Below are 22,284 nucleotides of genomic sequence, written 5' to 3'. Positions count from 1 at the left end.
ACCAAAAGACAACTGCCATCACGTCATTCACCAATGGTTAGCCCTCAGCCCAGGCTTCTTTGCTGCTTTATAGTCTGATTCTCTAGAAGCCCAGAAACTTACAGCTCTCAGCCTGTCTCCTAAAACAATCCGAGTTTCCATCCATCGCAGAATCCTTCTCAAATCTCCAAAAGTCTTCTTTTACAAAACACAAAACAAGCTTGCAGCTGGCATCCATCTTTTTCAAGAAAATTTCTGGTCAAACAACACACCCAGCATTCCTTTTAGCTGGCTTAACACTCTATAGAGTTTTCTTAACAAATTGAAACTAAATCTCCATGTATAAAAACAAGAAATGCTGGAACCACTCAGCAGGTCTGGCAGCATCTGTGGAAAGAGAAGCAGAGTTGACGTTTCGGGTCAGTGACCCTTCTTCGGAACTGACCCGAAACGTCAACTCTGCTTCTCTTTCCACAGATGCTGCCAAACCTGCTGAGTGGTTCCAGCATTTCTTGTTTTTATTTCAGATTTCCAGCATCCGCAGTATTTTGCTTTTATTTTTGCTTTTACTCCAGTCACATGTCCTTGCTAAAAAAAAAACTGCTCATTTGTTCTCAGTCACAGGACTTGGTCAAACCTGGGTTTGACTCCCCAGAACTTGGAAACCTTGAGTTTCAATTTCAAATCAGGGACTGTCTCAAAAAAACAAGCACAGGCTGTTATGCATTACAATTTTTAATATGAGTTGGTACATTTTGGTAGGAAGAATAAATATCTGAAATGGGGTAGGGGTAGAGCGCTCCTGGGGTACAGGTACACAAATCATGAAAAGCAGCAAAGTAGTTTAATAAGGCCATAAAAAAAGCAAATTTAGCACTGTGGTTAATTTCTAGAGAAATAGAATTGATAAGTAGAGAAATTATATGAAACTTGCATAAAAACTTAATTAGACCACATTTGGAGTACTCTGAATAGTTTTGGTCTCCCGAACAATGCAAAACTGAGCATCCATGAGGCACTGTGGAGCATCAGCAGCAGCAGAATTGTACTCAACCACAATCTGGAACCTCAGGGCCTGGAACATCTCCCACTCTACCATTACCATCAAGCCAGGAGACCAACCATGGTTCAATGAAGAGTGCAGGAGGGCATGCCAGGAGCAGCACGAGGCGTACCTCAAAATGAGGTGTCAACCTGGTGAAGCTACAACACAGGATTATCTGCATGCCAAACTGCATAATCAGCATGCAACACAGCTAAGCAATCCCATAACCAACGAATCAGATCGAAGCCCTGCATCCTGCCACATCCAGCCGTGAACGGTGGTGGACAATTAAACAACTCACCAGAAGAGGTGGCTCCACAAATATCCCCATCCTCAATGATGGGGAGCCTAGCACATCGGTGCAAAAGATAAGGCTGAAGTATTTGCAACAATCCTCAGCCAGAAGTGCCCAGTTGATGATCCATCTTAGCCTCCTCTTGAAGCCCCCAGCATCACAGATGCCAGACTTCAGCCAATTCGATTCACTCCGTGTGATATCAAGAAATGATTGAAGACTGGATACTGCAAAGGCTATGGGCCCTGACAACATTCTGGCAACAGTATTGAAGATCTGTGTCCAGAACTCACTGCACCCCGTGCCAAGCTATTCCAGTACAGCTACAATACTGGCATCTACCCTGCAATGTGGAAAATTGACCGGGACGTCCTGTACACAAAAAGGACAAGTCCATCCCGGCCAATTACCGCCCCATCAGTCTACTCTCAATCATCAGTAAAGGGATGGAAGGTGTCATCAACAGTGCCATCAAGCAGCACTTGCTTAATAACCTGCTCAGTGACGCTCAGTTTGGGTTCCGCCAGCACCACTCAGCGCCTGACCTCTTGACAGCCTTGGTTCAAGCATGGACAAAAGAGCTGAACTCGAGAAATGAGGTGAGAGTGACTGCCCTTGACATCAAGACAGCCTTTGACAGAGTATGGCATCAAGGAGCCCTAGCAAAACTAAGTCAATGGGAATCAGCAGGAAAAGTCTCCGCTGGTTGGAGTCATACCTAGCACAAAGGAAGATGGCTGTGGTTGTTGGAGGTCAATCATCTCAGCTTCAGGACATCACTGCAGGAGTTCCTCAGGGTAGTGTCCTAGGCCCAACCATCTTCAGCTGTTTCATCAATGACTTTCCTTCAATCATAAGGTCAGAAGTGGGGATGTTTGCTGATGATTGCATAGTGTTCAGCACCATTCGCGACTCCTCAGATACTGAAGCAGTCTGTGTAGAAATGCAGCAAGACTTGGACAATATCCAGGCTTGGGCTGATAAGTGGCAAGCAACAATCATGCCACACAAGTGCCAGGCAATGACCATCTCCAACAAGAGAGAATCAAACCATCTCCCCTTGATATTCAATAGCATTACCATAGCTGAATCCCCCACTATCAACATCCTAGGGGCTACCATTGACCAGAAACTGAACTGGAGTAGCCATATAAATACCATGGCTACAAGAGCAGGTCAGAGGCTAGGAATCCTGCGGTGAGTAACTCACCACATGACTCCCCAAAGACTGTCCACCATCTACAAGGCACAAGTCAGGAGTGTGATGGAATACTCTCCACTTGCCTGGATGGGTGCAGCTCCAACAACACTCAAGAAGCTCGACACCATCCAGAACAAAGCAGCCTGCTTGATTGGCACCCCATCCACAAACATCCACTCCCTGCACCACCGACACACAGTGGCAGCAGAATGTACCATCTACAAGATGCACTGCAGCAATGCACCAAGGCTCCTTAGACAGCACCTTCCAAACCTGCGGCCTCTACCAACTAAAAGGACAAGGGCAGCAAATACATGGGAACACCACCACCTGCAAGTTGCCCTCCAAGTCACACACCATCCTGACTTGGAACTATATTGCTGTTCCTTCACTGTCGCTGGGTCAAAATCCTGGAACTCCCTTCCTAACAGCACTGTGGATGTACCTATCTCACATGGACTGCAGTGGTTCAAGAAGGCAGCCCACCAACAACTTCTCAAGGGCAATTAGGGATGGGCAATAAATGCTGGCCTGGCCAGCGATGCCCACATTCCATGAATGAATAAAACAATGAAGGATATAGAGGCACTAGAGAAGATGCAAAAAAGATTGACTAGAATGATATCAGAACTGGGAGGTTATACTTATCAGGAAAGACTGGAAAAGCTGGGACTCTTTTCTCTTGGAAAGAGAAGACTGAGGGGTGACCCAAGTGAAATCTTTATGATTATGAAAGGGTTTATAGGGTAGACATGGAGAAGATGGGCTGGATTTTTTTGAGGAGCCAGAGCTCCCGGCCGAAAAGGCAGGGGGAGCCCCACTACAACCTTTTCCATGCCCTCCCCCAACTCCCCCCAGAGCAATCCTCCTGTGTTTTGAAGCCGAGGTGTTCCATGCCAGGATCCCCATCCCTTTAAATACAGGGAACCCACCTGCAAGGGCTGTCAGCCAATCACAGGGCCAGCAGTTCAGCAGTACCGGCAGCGCCTCCAGAAGCGCTGGCCACTGCCGATACTGTAGAGGCCTTGGACCCAGGCCCAGCGCTAGAGACCTGGACCTCAGGTAAGTGAGGCAGGGTCGCTGTGGACAGTCCAGAAGGCCCCATCAAGGGTGGGTAGGAGGGAGGGTGTGAAGTCGAGGGGGAGGCGGGCCATGGAATTGGAGGTTTTGCCAGCGGGGCTCCTCCGTGGGCCACAGATTGCCCATGAAGGAGAGAACACCTCCCCTAAGCCTGCAGGGAGGGCACCTCGTATTACAAGGCACTCTGCGCATGGCGGGGGCACCTCCCTGCCACTGGTAAGATCCCGGCGGCGGCGGCAAGAAGCCCTTAAATGGTCTATTTCGGGGCCTCAATTGGCCTTTGGGTGTGAAGGCCGTCTTCGACCTATCCTGCCCTATGCAATATCGCTTAACGACAGGCACTCCATCTCCCCATCGCGATTCTATGCTTCTCCCTGCCTCAGGCGGCCCATAAAATCTAGCCCAAACTGTTTCCATTTTGGGGTGGATTTGAACTTGGGCCCATTAAATGTAAGATAGTCAGTAATAAATTCAATAGGGAATTCAGGAGAAACCTTCTTACCAAAAGAGTGGTTAGAATGCAGAACTCACAACCACAAGCAATAGTTGAGGTGACCCATGACCTCTACCAACTAGAAGGACAAGGGCAGCAGATGCATGGGAACACCACCTGCAAGCTCCCCTCCAAGCCACACACCATCCTGACTTGGAACTAGAATGCCGTTCCTTTACTGTCGCTGGTACAAAATCCTGGAACTCCCTTTCTAACAGCACTGTTGGTGTACCTACACCCTAAGGACTGCAGTGGTTCAAGAAGGCAGCTCACCACCACTTTCCCAAGGGCAATTAGGGATGGGCAATAAATGCTGGCCTAGCCAGCGACACCCACATCACATGAATAAATAAAAAAAAGCACAGATGCATTTCAGGGGAAGCTCGATAAACACACAAGGGAGAAAGGAACAGAAGGATGTGTTTATGGGATTAGATGAAAGAGGGTGGGAGGCAGCTCATGTGGACTATAGCCAATGGCATGGACCTGTTGGGTCAACTGGCCTGGTTCTGAGATGTAAATACTATGCAATACTATGTAAAGAATGAATAAGCCTGCATTTATATGGCGGCTCATCATGACATGCCAAAATGTTTCATATCCAAAGAATTGTTATATTAAGTCTAAGGCACTGCAGCAGCTAATCTTAGCACAAAAAGATCTCACAAACAGAACATGAGATTATTTACAGGTCAAATTGTTTTTGATGGCATTGGTTGAGGGAGAAATGTTGGCCAGGACACTTGGAGCACTTTATATGTCAACTGATATAATTGTTCTTCTTCCTGGAAGGATAGAATATAGCTCTAAGGAAGCTCCATCATCTTGTGAAAATGGCAACTAAAGACACATTAAAACAGAATATTTAACTGAGGCTATGAAAGAATAGGTAATTGGACTCAAACTTTCTCCTCGCAAGATTTTTTCAATAAAGTCTATTAATTTCCATTTATCCAGTGACAGAAAATATAATTCCCTCAATTACTCAACATAAATAGCAGCTCACCTTGAATAAAACAGAAATCCTGATTACAAACATAACTGCACCAAAGGGATATTATTCTACTCAATTCTCTCAGAATTCCAAATACTTTGTACAGCAACATATGCATTGACTTTTGAGTTTCGGCTGTCCTGCGTTAGGTTCAAAGCTTTGAGAATTAACTTCAACCAGAGCCAACTGGCTGGTTTGTTTGATAGCCACTCTTGGCAGTGCAGTACCTGACACTATTATTTGTGCCGTATGCTATGAACACAATGTATAATAACGTAATTTTTTTTTTAATCAACTCCCCAGTTGAAGCATCACAAGGAATAAATACAGTATTATGATTGGGGCTATGAGTTGTTGAAAGCATGCATCAGTCATAAACTTCATGGTGACTATATCCAAGGCAAGAGTTCAACAGAAAATATTTACTCTCTGATTTTCCCTTCCAAATAGAAAACATTGCAACAATGACAACTAACATCCTAAACTATATATCACTTCTTGGCCTGGTTGGCTTGAAATTTGGCTACAGCCTCATACAAGGGTACAGTTTTACATGCAGCAAAAGCCCATTAACTCAACCATGTGGTCAGATTCTTTAATTCTGAGTCTAGAAGGTAAGAATTGTGCAACAGATTACAATATCAGACATTCCTGATGTTATGCAGAACTGGGCTCCCAGAAAACCTCAAATAATGGAATTCAATACTATTAAAAATCCAGTGAAAAGATACTGCACCTATTAAAGCTGTACCTGAACTAGGTGAATTAGTGTGGTAAGAATTGCACATCGCAGCATATTGTGATCTTCAGACTGCTTCCAAAGCAAAGGTAAATACTGCACCAAACATCCAACATAAGGCCGAATCTATAAATGTAAAAAAAAATCTATTAAGACAAAAAGTTGGGGAAGGAATAGAAATAGTCAATTCTGCAAAAGTAGATTAATTGTTCACAAAATGTGTAAAACATCAAGAACGAGAATGGTCAAAAGACACTTTGAAATGTTGAATTATAGTAAAGGCAAACCCACAAAGCTGTCGAATAGCAAATGTAATATTTCAAATCAAGATTACTAGGTAGGCTGCAGTCTATTTCTTTAAAGCTGAATCTCATTTAATTTTGGGGGCATTCTTGCCTAACTGAAGTGTACACCCTCCTTAAAACCCATCTCATTAACCAAGTTTTTAGTCACACATCTAATATCTCCTTTTGCTCAGCATCTATTTTTGTTTGATTGTGCTTCTATTAAACAGCTTGGGGCATTTTTCTGCAATAAAGATGCTTTATAACTGCAACTTCTACAGGAAACCTCATGTGAAGGACTAAGAACAGGTCACACAAGTGTTAGATCAGTCAATAGTTGCTATTTCCAACAAAATGGAGGTAACTTACAAGAAAGTGGCATGCAAAAGTGTAATTACAGATACATTGTTCTCAAGAAGCATTTACTGCCCCCTTACTCTTTAGATATTGTTGCATTCAATTTGCACAGATTGTCACTTTGGTTATTGACAGCCTACGTGATATTTCTATACTGGAAATGGCACTTGTATTTGGATGGAAAGACATTCGACATTCAAAGTGAGTGACGGACTATGAATAGTTGTTTATGAAACATAGTAGTAGGAGCAGGACTGGCAATTCGGCTCCTTGAGCCTGCTCCGCCATTCGATAAGATCATGGCTGATCTGGTTGTGGTCTCAACTCCACTTTCCTGTCTGCTCCCACAACCCTCGGCTACCTTGTCTATCAAAAATCTATCTAACTCAGCCTTGAATAAATTTAATGGCCCAGCCTCCACTGCTTTCTGGGGAAGAGAATTCCACAGAATAACAATCCTTTGAGAAAAAAAACTTCTCATCTCCATTTTAAAAGGGAGACCGCTTATTCTTAAACTGTGTCTTCTACTTCCAGTCTCCCCCACAGCAGAAACATCCACTCTATCAAGTCCCCTCAGGATATTATATATTTCAATAAGATCATCTTTCATTCTTCTAAATTCCAGCGGGTATAGGCCCAACTTGTTCAACCTTTCTTCATAAGATAAGCCCTTCATCCTTGGAATTAGTCAAATGAACCTTCTCTGAAGTGCTTCTAATGCAATTACATCCTTTTTCAAATAAGATGATCAAAACTGTACACAGTACTCCAGATATCGTCTCACCAAGGTCCTGTACAGCAGCAGTAAAACTTCCCTACTTTTTACTCGATTCCTCTTGCAATAAACACCAGCATTTCATTTGCCTTTCAAATCACTTACTGTACCTGCATACTAATATTTTATCCAATCCAATTATGGGAAATTACAAGATCAAAAGATAATGATGAATGAGGAAAGCATTCAGCCAATCTAAGTTCATTCATCCAGAATGACAATGAAGTACCCCACTGGAGCATCACTTAAGTTTTTGTGTAATTCCTTTGTTTTTGGGTCTAGCACTAACCAGAAATCCAATGCGTGTTAATCGCTGTATGAAGAAAAACTTCCTAAGGTTTTCTTTCACTAGTTTGAAACTATGCCCTACTCTTGCAGTTTAATTTTCAGTAATTTTGAAGATTTACCTTTGTCCTACAAGTTATAGTCTTATATCGGACCACCTTTTAGACATCTCCTTGAAAGGGTGAAAAGCCAACCTTCGCCAGTTTCCTTTCAAGGCTAATAAGCCTCAATTTCTCCAGTCCTTCCATATAATTTATACCTCTAAGATGAGTGCTTTTTTTTTGTACTGTTTACCTAATGGCCTTGTGGGTGGAACCTGTAGAAATGGCTTCTGCAAGTCAAATTCAACATATCGTAGAGGTAACCATAGTTCATTAGGATATCATTGGCCCCAAAAAAAGTCAAGGTGGATGGTCAGGCAGATCTTCTCTTTCTAAATCCATCTGACTGCTGTTCATTTAAGTTTTTACAGGCCCAGATTTTGCAGTCAGTGGCAAAGCAATGGTGCTCAACACTGACCATGAAGGCGGCTGTCCACAAAGATCTAGTGATCTCTGAAGCATGGATTTCACCTTTCCTGATAGTAATTTCAATCCAACATCAGCTCAAGGGGATCTACAGCTTGCAGCAACAGTGATGCCGTCAAGCAGGCTAAGCAGCCAATCACATTGAAGAATTCTTACAGACAGCAAACCAGGAAATAAAAAGCACCGATTGTCCTTTTTTTCAAAATCAGTTTACAGACAGCGAAATAAAGATTGGGACATACACGAGATTAAGTTAAAATCTGAAATGATAAACTATTTAAAAAGTTATTTTAATATATAGTTTTTAATAATGGAGAAATTTGACATTCCACAAATATAAAATCAGTTTTTCCAAGCCAGAAAGTGTCAGGAATAAGGGTGATGAACTTAGAGCATGGATCAGTACTTGGAGCTACGATGTTGTGGCCATTACAGAGACTTGGATATCACAGGGGCAGGAATGGATGTTGGATGTTCCGGGGTTTAGATGTTTCAAAAGGAATAGGGAGGGAGGTAAAAGAGGTGGGGGAGTGGCATTGCTAATCAAGGATAGTATCACAGCTGCAGAAAGGGAGGTCATCGAGGAGGGTTTGTCTACTGAGTCATTATGGGTGGAAGTCAGAAACAGGAAAGGAGCAGTCACTTTATTGGGAGTTTTCTATAGACCCCCCAATAGCAACAGAGACACGGAGGAACAGATTGGGAGGCAGATTTTGGAAAGGTGCAGAAGTAACAGGGTTGTTGGCATGGGTGACTTCAACTTCCCTAATATTGATTGGAACCTCCTTAGTGCAAATAGTTTGGATGGAGCAGTTTTTGTCAGGTGTATCCAGGAAGGTTTCCTGACTCAATATGTAGATAGGCCGACTAGAGGGGAGACTATGTTGGACTTGGTGCTTGGCAACGAACCAGGCCAGGTGGCAGATCTCTCGGTGGGAGAGCATTTCGGTGATAGTGATCACAACTCCCTGACCTTTACTATAGGAAGGTTTCGGGGAGATGTCATAGGTAGGTTCTTTACACAGAGAGTGGTGGGTGCGTGGAATGCGCTGCCAGCGGTGGTAGTAGAAGCAGATACATTAGGGACATTTAAGCGACTCTTGGATAGGTACATGGATGATAGTAGAATGAAGGGTATGTAGGTAGTTTGATCTTAGAGTAGGTTAAAGGTTCGGCACAACATCATGGGCCGAAGGGCCTGTACTGTTCTATGCTCTAAAGGTTGTTCAGCAGTAATTATGAATTTAGTACACTGTTAAAAACTAAGCTAAGCCTCATTCAAGAAGACACAACTTTTTCAAGGGTTTTTAGGGCAAGACTAATAGCTTAAAAGTGATATTCATGTCAATTCAAGTTATTTCTAAAGATTTCTATTTGTGGGAACTTCAACAGTGCACCCCATGGAGGAGTGGGAAATCACAGTCAGCAACTTCTGTACTCCTGCACTGAATTAGAAATGTGCCAATGCCGGAAGTTGCTGAGAGTTTCAAAATTGTAATGATGGTGAACGCCAACAGTTTTGGCACCATTACAACTGCAATATCCGAGCCATTGTACTGCACTATATCCTATTCATTCACCTGCTTTATTCAATAAACTACTTGTTGCTTTTGAACCGGTTAAGAATATATGCTCAGTCTGATTTTCAAAAGAAAACCACATGGTAGCAAATAACTGAAAAACAGAACAAGCACTCCCTGCGCAATCCTTGGATCTCAGTATCACTTAGCTAGATAATGAGCACATTAAAATAAGTTCCAAATCACAGGAGATGCCATGTCCTCTTATGAGCATGGTGCCAGTGAATCCAAGAAAATATTTAGTGTAAAAACCTAAAAGCATACCTATATTCCCCCCTTGCAGCTGATCTACATTACGAAAACTTTCCTCAATGCAACTGGTCAAAGTCCAAACATCGAACATCCCCAATGATGCAGTCAATGGTACTTCATTATACACAAAGAAAATGGTTGCTTTTTCTGGCAAACTTTTTACCTTGAACTGTGTGTTCTGCTTTTGCCTAAGTACATCAATAGCCAACTACATTCTCATACTAAACTCAAAACAATTGTATTAGCAAACCAGTGGATGTCAAGACAGTCATTTTAATTTAGCTTCCCTAGCTGGGCATGTTCCTCCGCTCTCATTTTCTTACCTAAACTCTGCGAGTTATTCAATACTTTTTGGATGGAGAGTAAGGGAAATACTAGCCAGACTTTAAAGATGTTTGTGATTCATTTTCATTGGCTGAGTTGTTGGTGGGTAGTATCAGCTGGCAAAAGAGGGCATTTTCCCCCATACCCTAAGTTGAAGACATTAAAAAAAAAAGCACACAAGTGACTTTCTGCCAAATGGACATGATCAGCAGAGCTAGTAGCATCTTGAGTAATAAATAAGTGAGGTAACAACTTGTAATCGAGCACCATTTAGAAAACAAAATTCCAGGCAATAACACTATACCTGATTATAGTTAGTGCATTAGCATCAATGAGCACTGGAGCCTTGAAAAATTGAGGTTTTTCCAGGTATGAGGACTACTATCACAATTGTGAAAACCCCATTTTGCTAAGAAGCCCCTCTTAAGAACATCATAAATCTAATGCAGTAGATCTGTTTCTATGACCAATGATATATGGAAGGATCCAGAAGAACCGTCACCGAATGATATCCCAATGGCTCACCCACCATCAAAAGGAAGGGTAACGGGGCAAACCAGAGAGGGAAAAAGTATACTTGAGGAAGGAACTTGTGTTTGATTAATTTTTCCATTCAAACAACTGGAGAATTGCCAACCCTTGTTCAAACAAGGGTACAAAAATAAGCCCAGCAACCAAGGCCAGTCAATTTAGCTTCGGTAGTGGGGAAACTTCTAGAAACAATCATTTAGGGCAAAATTAAGTCACATGGACAAATGAAGGTTAATTAAGGAAAGCCAGCATAAATTTGTTAAGGGAAAATCGTGTTTAACTAATTTGCTGTAATTTTTTCAACGGGGAACAGAAAGGGTTGATGAGGGCAATGCTGTTGATGTGGTGCACATGGACTTCCAAAAGGCATTTGATACAGTGCCACACAACAGACTTGTGAGAAAAGTTATAGCTCATCAAATAAAAGGGACAGTCGCAACATAGTTATGAAATTGGCTGAGTGACAGGAAACAGAGAGTAGTGGTTAATGGACATTTTTGGACTGGAGGAAGGTTTATAGTGGAGTTCCCTGGGGGCAGTGTTGGCACCCTTGCTCTTCCTAATATATATCAATGATCGAGACCTTGGTGTATAGGGCACAATTTCAAAGTTTGCAGATGATACAAAACTTGGCAGCATTGTGAACTGTGAGAAGGATAATGTAGAACTTCAAAAGGACACAGACAAACTGGTGGAATGGGCACACAAGTGGCAGGTGAAGTTCAATGCGGAGAATTGTGAAGTGATTCATTGTGGTAAGAAGAACATGGAAAGACAATATAACAAAGGGTACAACTCTAAAGGGGGTGCAGGAACAGAGAGACCTACGTGTATATGTGCATAAGTCATTAAAGGTGGCAAGACAGGTTGAGAAAGCGGTCAATAAAGGATACAGTATCATAGGCTTTATTAATAGGGGCACAGATCACAAGACCAAGGACGTTATGTTGAACTTGCATAAGACACTAGTTCTGCCTCAGCTGGAGTACTGCATCCAGTTCTGCTCGCCGCATTTAAGGAAAGATGTGAAGGCATTGGAAAGAGTGCAGAAAGGATTCACGAGAATGGTTCCAGGGATGAGCAACTTAATTTACGAAGATCGACTGGAGAAGTTGGGACTGTTTTCCTTGCAGAGGTGAAGGCTGAGAGGAGATTTGATAGAGGTATTCAAAATCATGAGGGGTCTGGACAGAGTAGATAGGGAGAAACTGTTCCCACCCGTGAAAGGATCAAGAACGAGAGGGCACAGATTTAAGCTAATTGGCAAAAGAAACAATAGCGACATGAGGAAAAACTTCGACACGCATCAAGTGGTTAGGATCTGGAATGCACTGCCAGAGTGTGCAGTGGAGGCAGGTTCAATTGAGGCATTCAAAAGGGAATTAGATAGTTACCGAAAAAGGAAGAATGTACAGGGTTATGGGGAGATGGCAGGGGAATGGCACTAAGTGAATTACTCACTTGGAGAGCAGGTGCAAACATGATGGGTTGAATGGCCTCCTTCTGTGTTGTAACAATTCTGTGACTCTGTGAAGTGCAGATTAATATATGTACAGGATAAAAATTGGTATAAAAAGATTTTAAAAATGGATTGCGCAAATGTACAGGTTTCCAGAGTATTACCTGCATTCCAACTCTTTCGATGACACAAGAAATGACATGCAATACATGCATTTTCGTATCACATTCTGTGACTTGTTGCAGCAACTGGAAGAGTAGACTGAAAATGTTTTCCAAGTACTATAAAAGAAAAAATAAATAATTATGTGCTGTAATTACAGCAATTTTAAAGGTACTCAAAAATGATAGCGACAAACAGAATATTTGGAATGATTATGTTAAAGATCAAATGTCAAGTCAACACAAATGAGCACAAGAAGGAAAGTCACAAAATAATTAATGTTTCAGTTGTATGAAATTGTTTCTTTGATCGCTATAGCATATTCCAGTCCCTGTCTGCTAGAACAGGGAAACAATTTGTTCCCACTTCTTTGCAAATGTCTGCCTCTGGGCATTTGTTGGAAAACACAGTTCTCTCTCCCCTGTGTGTATGCTTAGTTTCCACTCATTATTTTCCTTAATGAACTTTTATACCAGAATTACATACATCACAGCTTCACTGTTTATAGTGCACTAAGCTTTACATACTTTTACCACTTGGAGAAATGCCCACAATTTTGCAGTTTATCAAACCTTTGAGACCAGCTTGAATCTCAACAGAAGCAACTACCTTAAGCTACAAGTAATAAGGCATGATAAATTGTCATCAACTCTCAGGAAGCCAGTAGAATAAGCACTGCCAAGGGAAAATGGAGTTCAGCTCAGTCACATCTGTCTTTCAGAACAAAAACTAGACCACTGAGCACCTTTAGCACTGTAGCTGGGGACAAAAATTACATCTTCACTTAAGTGCTATCTCCTAATGCACGTTTCAAAGCTGCAAAACCAACAGGATCAAAATAGATACTTTAGTTCCGAAGGAGCAAAATGTCAAATAATGGGAATACAATCAGCAGACAGGATTACCCCTGCTACTCCGGCCTTTGCTAGTTAGGAAAAACAGATTGGATTTATTAATGCTTAGCTTAACAGATAATGTACATTAAAGCCATAGGTAGAGAACAGTTAAGCTTCAGTCGACTGATGACATGAATGAGAAACTACAGTTATAAGGATATGTGCAATATTGGAACTTTTTCCACTGAGCAGAGAAAGCTAATAGGAATGAGGTTTTTAAAATTCTGAAGGGTTTTAATAGGGTGAAAATGGAAAAACTACTTTCTCTGGTTGAGGAGTCAATGACAAAGGACCATCAGTTTAAAATAATCACAAAGGAAGCAAGAAGGGGTTAGGAGAAAGGTTTGTACACAGAGATGTTAGAACATGGAATGTTTTGCCATAGATAGGAGCAGACGCAAACACAACTGCATCTTTTAAGTGGATAACCATCTGATTCAAAGGAAGATACAGGACTATGAAGAGAAAGCAGGGCAATGGAAGCAGTTTTGACCTGCTCAAGCAAAGAGCTGGCAATGACATGAAGGCTGAATGGCTTCCAGCTGAGCAGCCTATGATTTGAAGGAAGGATACAGTGTTGGATCTGATTCTAAGTAACAAAGCAGTATAAGAAAACAACTTATAAATAAGAAACATTTGACCATAACCTAATTGGGGTCAGATTGGAAAAATGATGCAAATAAAGGTAGTGAAGTAGTAATTAGCTGTTTTCAGTAGGTTGAAAGGTTTAGATTAATTGCCTGGAAAATTGACAGATCAAACATCAGACCAACAACAGGAGACTTCTAACTATGACATGGATATGGTACCAAGTTAACTACATTCCAACTAGGAGGAAAAGCTGTGATATGTATAAAGAGGATATAGCAAATAAGAGATTTTTTTTTCAAGTGGCATATAAGTATGGGGGATTATACAGAATAAAATAGATAATTATAAAAGGGAGAGAAATAAAGCCGAATAATTAGGAAAGCGAAGGCAAAACATGAAGAGTGAAGGTCAACATAAAAGGAAATAACAAGGGGTATTATAAGCACATGAAAGTCAAAAACAGGATTGCTGACTTAAAGACATAAGGGGGCCATCTTGATTTGCGAGTGAGGGAATGACCGAGATGCTTTATGAGTATTTTGCATTAGTTATTACAGACTCTACTGGAGACAAATATTAAAAAGCGCACAGTACTAAAATATATTAAGGGTACTAAAAATAGAAAGGTCATGAGGGTCATAAGTATGCATTCTGGAATACTGAAGCTGATTAGGGAAAAGATAGCAAAGGCATCAAACATAATTTTCTAAAGAATGTGCAGAAGCATTCATATCAAAGAACAGGAGGATGGCAAATGTTATACTTCATTCAAAAAAGGGGACAAAAATAAACTAGGAAATCTCTGTATGGTAGTGCAGTGGTTATGCTACTGGACCAGTAATTGAATAGATTGAGTTCAAATCCCACCATGGCAGTTTGAGAAGTATGCTCAAAAAATATGGAAATAAAAGAAAAATCTGGTATCAATAAAAGTGACCATGAAGCTGTTGGATTGGTGTAAAAATCCAGCCAGTTCACTAATATCCTTTAGGGAAGGAAACTTGACGCTCGTGCTTAGTATGACCTGTATGTGACTCCACTGCCACATCAACGTGGCTGACTCTTAAGTGCCCTCTAAAGTGGCCTGGCAAGTCACCCAGTTGTATCAAACCACTACAAAGAGTTAACGAGACCATACAGACGGTTCAAGAAAAAGGCCCACAATCACCTTCTCTGCGAAACTAGGAAAGGAGTGCCAGACTTGCCAATGCTAGCATCCCGACAAATATTAAAAGCAGAAAAATAACAAGCAAATTAATTGAAGCTCAGATGTGTGAACTTTTAGACCCCATGTTAGGGCATGAAATGAAGGAACACTTAATAAGCCATAGGCTTATTTGGCATAATCAGCAAGGATTTATAAAGAGGCAGTCATATTAGACTAGATTAATATATTTGAGAAAATCACCATGTATAAAGGAAATGCAATGAATACAATTAATGTTGTATATACAGATTTTCAGGTCTGTCATAAGGTGCTGCAAAACCATGAAGGAAACCAGTTTGGACCTATATATATTTTTACACATCTCAGTTTTATTAAATCTTAGTCACAGATACTTTAATTTCCTTTTTCTGAACTTTAAATGTCCTTGTTCACACAGGTACACTAGTGTTGGAAGATAAAATGCATTTGAATTGAGGGCTGTGCTCTTGTGTATTTTACTATTGTTGATATTTGATGAAATAATTCAAAGAAATCTAACTTAATGTGCTATTATAGCGTAAGTTGCACCATACAACAGTATAAAAATTACGCTCCTCAAATAACTGTAGAATCTGTGTGTAAAGCCAGTGTAACTGCTTTTGTAAAATTTACAAGGCTGCATAGCATTCAACACTTTGGATGATATGAAATACCAGAACACAGCTTGAATAGTTTAGGAACAATGCCAGTCACCAGAAAATGTCAAATTGACACCCTTTCTACAACAGAAACAAGGATAAACTGACAGCTACCCAGCTAATCACAGCATTAACATCTGTTGCAGATTAGTCTATAACCACGACATGTTTAGCCTTCAAGCTGAAGGATATTGTGTTGTAGAGACCAACCTTTTTTTTTAAACATTAGAACAGGGAGCGGAGAACAAATGAATGAAGCAATATTTATAAAGTCATGAAATTCCATGGATAAACAATTTGTTACCGTCTTCCTTTTGCTTCTAAATCCTGGCGTTGACATATTTGTAGTCCTCAAAGCACTCATGTTTAAACCCCTGTGCGTTCATTATGATTAAGTTAATTATTTTGGGAATTTGCATCTATACAATTGATTTAGATAAATCACAGGTACTGACAATGAAAACAAATAAAAAAATTAAAATTGAATTATACAGTTGTCCTACTCATAACTTTATGAAATGCCCTACTGTCAACTGGCCTGAAAGAGTAATACCAATTCCTTGGGGATGAGATCGAGCACAATCATGGTTTTGATAAAGGTCATTTCAGTCACTTCATTTCCTGAAGTTTGATTTTGGTTCTACTAACACTATTTTCTCTCAAACGATAATTGATAATCAACAAAAGGACCCTGCAAAATTCTTATTATTGAAAACATTTTTCAGTTTTGCCAAAGCGAACAAAAAATACAAATAAAAGAATACTTACTGGTACAAACTGTTCCGTTCTAAACTCAAAGTCATCCACAGGTAATAATAATGTTAAAGAACAATACTTTTGTTGCCTTCGTAAAGCCATCAATACCATCAGTAAAAATGTACCTTTATGATTAAGCTATTGGATTGGCAAGGATTCCCCATGCAATCTGCAAATAATTTTTCCACACTGAAAAATCTTACTTTTTTTCCCCCAGATATAACCATAGTTTGGATCCACAAAATTGAAAAAAAAAACATACATTATGAGAAAAGAATCTAATCCAGTAAACAAGAATTAAAATTTAAGTCAACTGACATGGACAAATTATTTCCTCACAACCAATCACTGAAAAACAAAATGCTGATCACGGAAAACATTTTTCAGTTTTGCTGAAGCCAACACAAAACAGAAAGAAAAGTATACTTGCTGATGCAAACTATTCCGTTCTAAATTATTTATTCGACTTGCCAGCCTTGCTCAGATTATGAGAAAATATATTCCAACCTTGGTTGACAAAAGACCTGCAACACAGACCAAAAACTGCTCCAACTTACCAAGGATTGAATGTGGAGTTAGTGTGTGAAGCTGTTTTAAGACAAAAAAAAAACAAACAATCTCTGCAACCAGAGAACTATACATGCCCAACGTTAATTTCCTGCAATGGTTACCCGTGGTGCATCCAGTATTTTGCAGCAATGTCACAGCAAGCATTGAATGCTATCTATTCTAGTTACTGGATTAATGGGCAAATATCATATAAGAAAAAGATTGGTACTTCAGCAATGTAGGGTAGAGGGAGGGAGAGGTGTGGAAATAAGCCAGGATATTTAGGACTATTGTTGAAAATGTGCATCTCTGGATGTTGGATAAGCACTGGATTGAAGCCCAGCTGTAATACTCCTTATGGTCAAGCAGCTTGTCAAAATTAAGTGTTCTCAACACACAGATGATTTGCAACTTGAAATAAACCAGCAGCATCTTTGGGAGAAAAGAAAAAAAACTGAAGCGATGAATGCCCTGGGGGCTTCCAAAGTAAAACTCGAAGGGTACTGCACTACTTATCTCAAGTCCAATGTATAGATGAGCTACAGATACACACATTTTATTTTACAGGCAATGTCCAAGACATGTCTGCAATATATAATGCACACCGTTATGACCAAGATGGGAAAAGTGCACTGTTTATTCTAGTTCCACTAATCGTGGGTCACAACATATATTAAAATTTTTGCCCCATTTACCGATACAGTCAACCATCTACTCTATTTTTAACCAAGAATAAAACACATGAACCAGGATTCTTTAATAAACAAGAAAATTATCAGTTTATTATAAAACAAGTCTTAATCAGTAATGCAGTAAAGCATAAACACACAGATTGAAATATTAAAGTTCCCTTTTTACCTTAGCCCCTCACACACACACACACATACACATACACCGGTTAACCATATAAACAAAGGTATATTTGTTTTTAGAGCTCTTGAAGAAACAGCAGATGAGATATAAAAACAAAAAATGCTGGAAATACTCAGCAGGTCTGGCAGCATCTGTGGAGAGAGAAGCAGAGTTGACGTTCCAGGTCAGAACTCTGATGAAAGGCCACTGACCTCAAACGTTAACGCTGCTTCTCTCTCCATAGGCTGCCAGACCTGATGAGTATTCCCAGCACTTTTTGTTTGTATTTCAAATTTCCAGCATCTGAGTATTTTGCTTTTAATTTAGCAGATGAGATATGTTGTGTTCCAAAACTGGCATAAAGTCTGGCCTCTGAGTACATATAGACAGGTCCCTGGGATCTTTTAGAACAGTTCTTTTCAGGTGGCATTGAGAATTAATTTTGCAGGCTTTTTTTCAAAGACAGTAGATGAGATGAGTTGACACAGTGGACTTTTCAGGGTCTTTTTAGAGAGGTGCTAGAAAGCTGAGCTGGGTTGCGGTTTTCTCTTATCTCCTTGAAGGTTCTCTACCTTTTTGTACAGTTCAACCCCAACTCAAAACAATTCAAAAGCGAAAGCAACAACAGGTGGTCAACTTTTTGACCTCCATCAATCCTGACCTGTCACTTCTTGGTAAACAACTTCTCCAGGTGTCCAAAGTTCTCTGTTGTTTACTGAGCTGGAAGTCAGGTGGTTTCCCAGAAAGACTTGTTTTCCACACAAGACCTCTCAGTGTCCCTTTGAAAAAAATATTTCCAGGGACTGTTTTTAAAATTCAAGTGGTCTTTACATGACCCCCTTTGAAAACCCCGAAGTTTAACATTTCTGCAAGCTTTCAAAAATGAATTCTCAAAAAATATATTTAACACAGAGGCACTTTCATGACACCTCCATCCTTGGAGGAATGAAACACCATTTTTAAATGCATTTCATTACTAAGTGTGGAAAAAATAGGTGAAAAATTTTAAAACACACTTTCACACTCACACTCATTCACTTTTTTCTTGTAGCTAATACAGTTCTGCTTTGGACGATCTTTGCACTTAGATAACTCAAAATCAGCTTCTAAATAAAGCATCTGCAATCACATTATTTTGTCCCGCAATATGGATAATCTTTAAGTGATAGGGCTGTAATAGTAAACTCCATCGGAATATTCTGGCATTCTGGTTTTTGAATCTTTCCACAAAGGCTAGGGGGTTATGATCAGTACATACCAGTGTCTCTATATCGTCATTGCGGACATAGACTTCAAAATGTTTAACAGCCAATAATAGACCTAGGGTTTCTTTTTCCACTGTTGAATATCTTCTTTGGCGTCGATTTAGCTTTTTGGAAAAGTATCCCACTGGCTTTTCTATGCCTGACTCATCGTCTTGCAACAGGACTCACTAACCCCCAGGTCACGAGCATCAACTGCTACCTTGAAGGGCTTAGTGAAATTTGGAGCAGCCAACACTGGTTCATTCGTCAAAATGGCTTTCAGCTTCTAAAAGATGCTCAGCATTCCCCTAACCACACTACCTTGGTTTTCTTTATCTGTAGCAAATCTGTTATTGCAGCAGCTATGATATTAAAATTTGGTACAAACTTTCGGTAGAAACTACACATCCCTAAAAACCTCATGATTTCTCGCTTAATCTTAGGGGTAGGGAACTCTGCCAATGCTTGTACTTTCACTGTTTTTGGCAACACTTGTGCTTGGCCTACAATATGCCCGAGGAAGGTCACCCTCGCTTTCACCTGCCAAGAATGAGGCATATTAATTTTGTCATATGAGCATTGTTTTTAAACTGTTGCTGGAACGAGGAAATGACTTGTTAAACAAACCAGCCGTGGCTGGAAAAAACATTTGCATACAAACAAACAGTGCTTGGAGTGACAAAGGGGCTATCCCCTGCTCCAATTTAACCCACAATGGACTTTGAGCACGAGGTATTGTGCATAAGAGGAGACATTCCAGGGTCGGCTAAGACAACAGAATCCCCAACAGACATGGTCAGACCAGCTAGTCACATGACTAACCTGATTGGCAACCTGGGTTTTTCTGAAATAAAAATAAGAAACGCTGGAAATACTCAGCAGGTCTGGCAGCATCTGTGGTGACAGAAGCAGAGTTAATGTTTCAGGTCAGTGACCCTTCTTCAGAACTGGGATTAGATCAAAATGTATGCTATTCCTCTTGATCCCATGTACACCTACATGCTCTCCATACGGCATCATATTATGGATGAGTCGCAACCTCCTTCAATTGAACATCAGGAGGACTGAAACCATAATTGTCTACCCTCAAGAGAAACTCCATTTCCTTGCTACAAACTCCATTCCTGTTTGCAGTCTCATGTTCAGCCTCACTCTTCAGTCCACTGACCTACTAAATGTCACACCACTCTATTTAGCAGACCACTCCATTGCCTTGGCCAACCATGGAACACATTTTGCTTCTCTAATTTTCTCTACAGCTTTAAAAACCTACTCAAAACCTATCTTTTCAACTAAGATTTCAGTCATGCCCTCTAACCTCTTCCTCCGTAGCATCACTTTCTATTGTAAAGCCACTTGGAAAAATTTTTTCCCATAAAGGCAGCAAGCAAGTTTCTAATTTCTTTGAATGGATGGAAGCACTTAATGAATGGAGTTCATACTGTCACTTCAACACACCCAACTTAAAGTAAGGTCCCCAAATAACACAGTGTAAGGGACTAATGTGAAAGGATTATGAATATTAATATAGAGAAAAAGGAAATAAATTCCATGTGTTTTTCTGAACATCCTTTCCTTTAGGAACACCATGCATGCTAAGTGACACTTTGTCTTTGCACAACAGGATTTACATACTGTACTAATGGAATTTAGATGATAAAAGGTGATGGTACCAAAGAAAGAGGAGTATAAGAGAGAAAAGATAATGCACAGACCATGAGAGATGTGGAAACAAAATGACAGAGAAGTAGAAGGAAATATTAATTAGAAGAAAAGTGAAGACACATAGTAAAGTAAAATAAAATACTTATAAAGAATAAGTCACTTCAGTCCCACCCCACAGTGTACCCAAAATATACAGCATTCATTTTAGTGAACAGTTCTGCATTTGCAGTGATCACCCTATCACTCATTCATCACTCAATATCTCACTCTGATACCACAATGCTGGAAAAAATAGCAAAGAAATCTCCGAAAGAGAAAACAAAAAAACAAATGCATCAGGACAATGTACTCCTAGATACATTGAAAAGGATATCAAGCTTCAGGGTTGTAGCTGTCTCAATGCGTACCTGAAAAAAAAATAAATTAAAGGTAAAATGCATTTATGTTCAACCAGATTTTTAACATTGTTCAATTGTAACAGGCATTGACTGGAATTTTTATCTCATTTCAAATCAAGCACATCACTTAAATTTAAATACACTCCAAGAAAAACTTTATTAGTAGCTGTAAATGACCAATTCCATAGCAGCGGAAGGTTTAGTACATTCAAATACTATGCAGTATTCAGCAGAATAAGGGCTGCAAAGATAATTCAAAGTCAAAAAAAACAAATACATACATTTCTATAAATAAAGCAAATGCAAGAAAACTACACGGTCGACAAACATCTTAAATCTCCAGTATTTTCTACCTAAAAGTCCCCAAATGAATTGACTGTAGGTTTAAACATCAGTTCAACTGTAATGAAAAACAGCAGTAGAGGAGTTACACTCCTTAATCTGAACTCAAACCAGCCCACTGTCTCTATATTGAAGATTTAGGTGCAAGTCACGTGATTGCCCTATTTAAAATTGTAGTGCTGTAATAAGTTCTGTTTAGCCTGAACCTTTGTGCAACAGCAAGAATTTAAATAGATAATGGTAGGTGGATTGTACTGTTCCTGATTCACATTTTTGCTCCACCCAACACCCTTCACCAAAAATTACATTTTCACCACGTGGCTACATAATCAGTGAGAAAAATACCATTAAGCACTGCAAGTGAGAGCTCAAGGCAGACAGCAGCCAGTGAAGTGGGGAAAAAACCAGGGGCCGTATTTTGCGGTGAGCAGCAAAGCGACGACGCTCGCTGCTGGCCTTGAAGAATGCTGTCCACAAAGATCTAGTGTTATGAAAGTGCTTCTTTTTTTTTGAGGACTCATATTTTAGAATTATGGGCATTGCTTCATTTGGGAAGACTGAAAAGATTCCATTGATGTGTTTCTTTTTACAAGGGTTACTGAGAGGTCTTGTTTGAAAGCAAACCTTTACTGGATGTCACATGCCTTAAGCCCAATAAACAACAGAAACCTTGGTGATTTGGGGAAAATGTTTAGAGAAGTGACATGTCGAGATTTATGGTGGTCAGGAGGTTTCGCTTTTGGGATATTGTTTTGGCTCAGTTGGGATGTGGACTGTTTTGAAA

The 22,284-nt window shown here is 40.2% G+C and overlaps 1 protein-coding gene across 4 annotated transcripts in view; it reads right to left on the bottom strand.

The window, feature by feature from the left end:
* The window catches only part of ipo11 (importin 11), an 837,351-nt gene that overhangs the window by 500,592 nt on the left and 314,475 nt on the right, over nt 1–22,284 (bottom strand). For all 4 annotated transcript variants that reach the window (XM_068034109.1, XM_068034083.1, XM_068034101.1 and 1 more), the window contains exons 17-20: nt 21,134–21,167; nt 16,463–16,503; nt 12,365–12,481; nt 5,839–5,952 (exon numbers count right to left, since the gene is read on the bottom strand). In XM_068034109.1, the coding sequence (XP_067890210.1) occupies nt 5,839–5,952; nt 12,365–12,481; nt 16,463–16,503; nt 21,134–21,167 (306 nt within the window). The remainder of the gene's footprint in view (nt 1–5,838; nt 5,953–12,364; nt 12,482–16,462; nt 16,504–21,133; nt 21,168–22,284) is intronic.

This window comes from Heterodontus francisci, chromosome 1 (genome assembly GCF_036365525.1).
Source record: "Heterodontus francisci isolate sHetFra1 chromosome 1, sHetFra1.hap1, whole genome shotgun sequence".
NCBI classification, from domain to species: Eukaryota; Metazoa; Chordata; class Chondrichthyes; order Heterodontiformes; family Heterodontidae; genus Heterodontus; species Heterodontus francisci.
The sequence above is the reverse complement of the archived record's forward strand: the minus strand, read 5'-3'. Positions and strand labels throughout refer to the sequence as shown.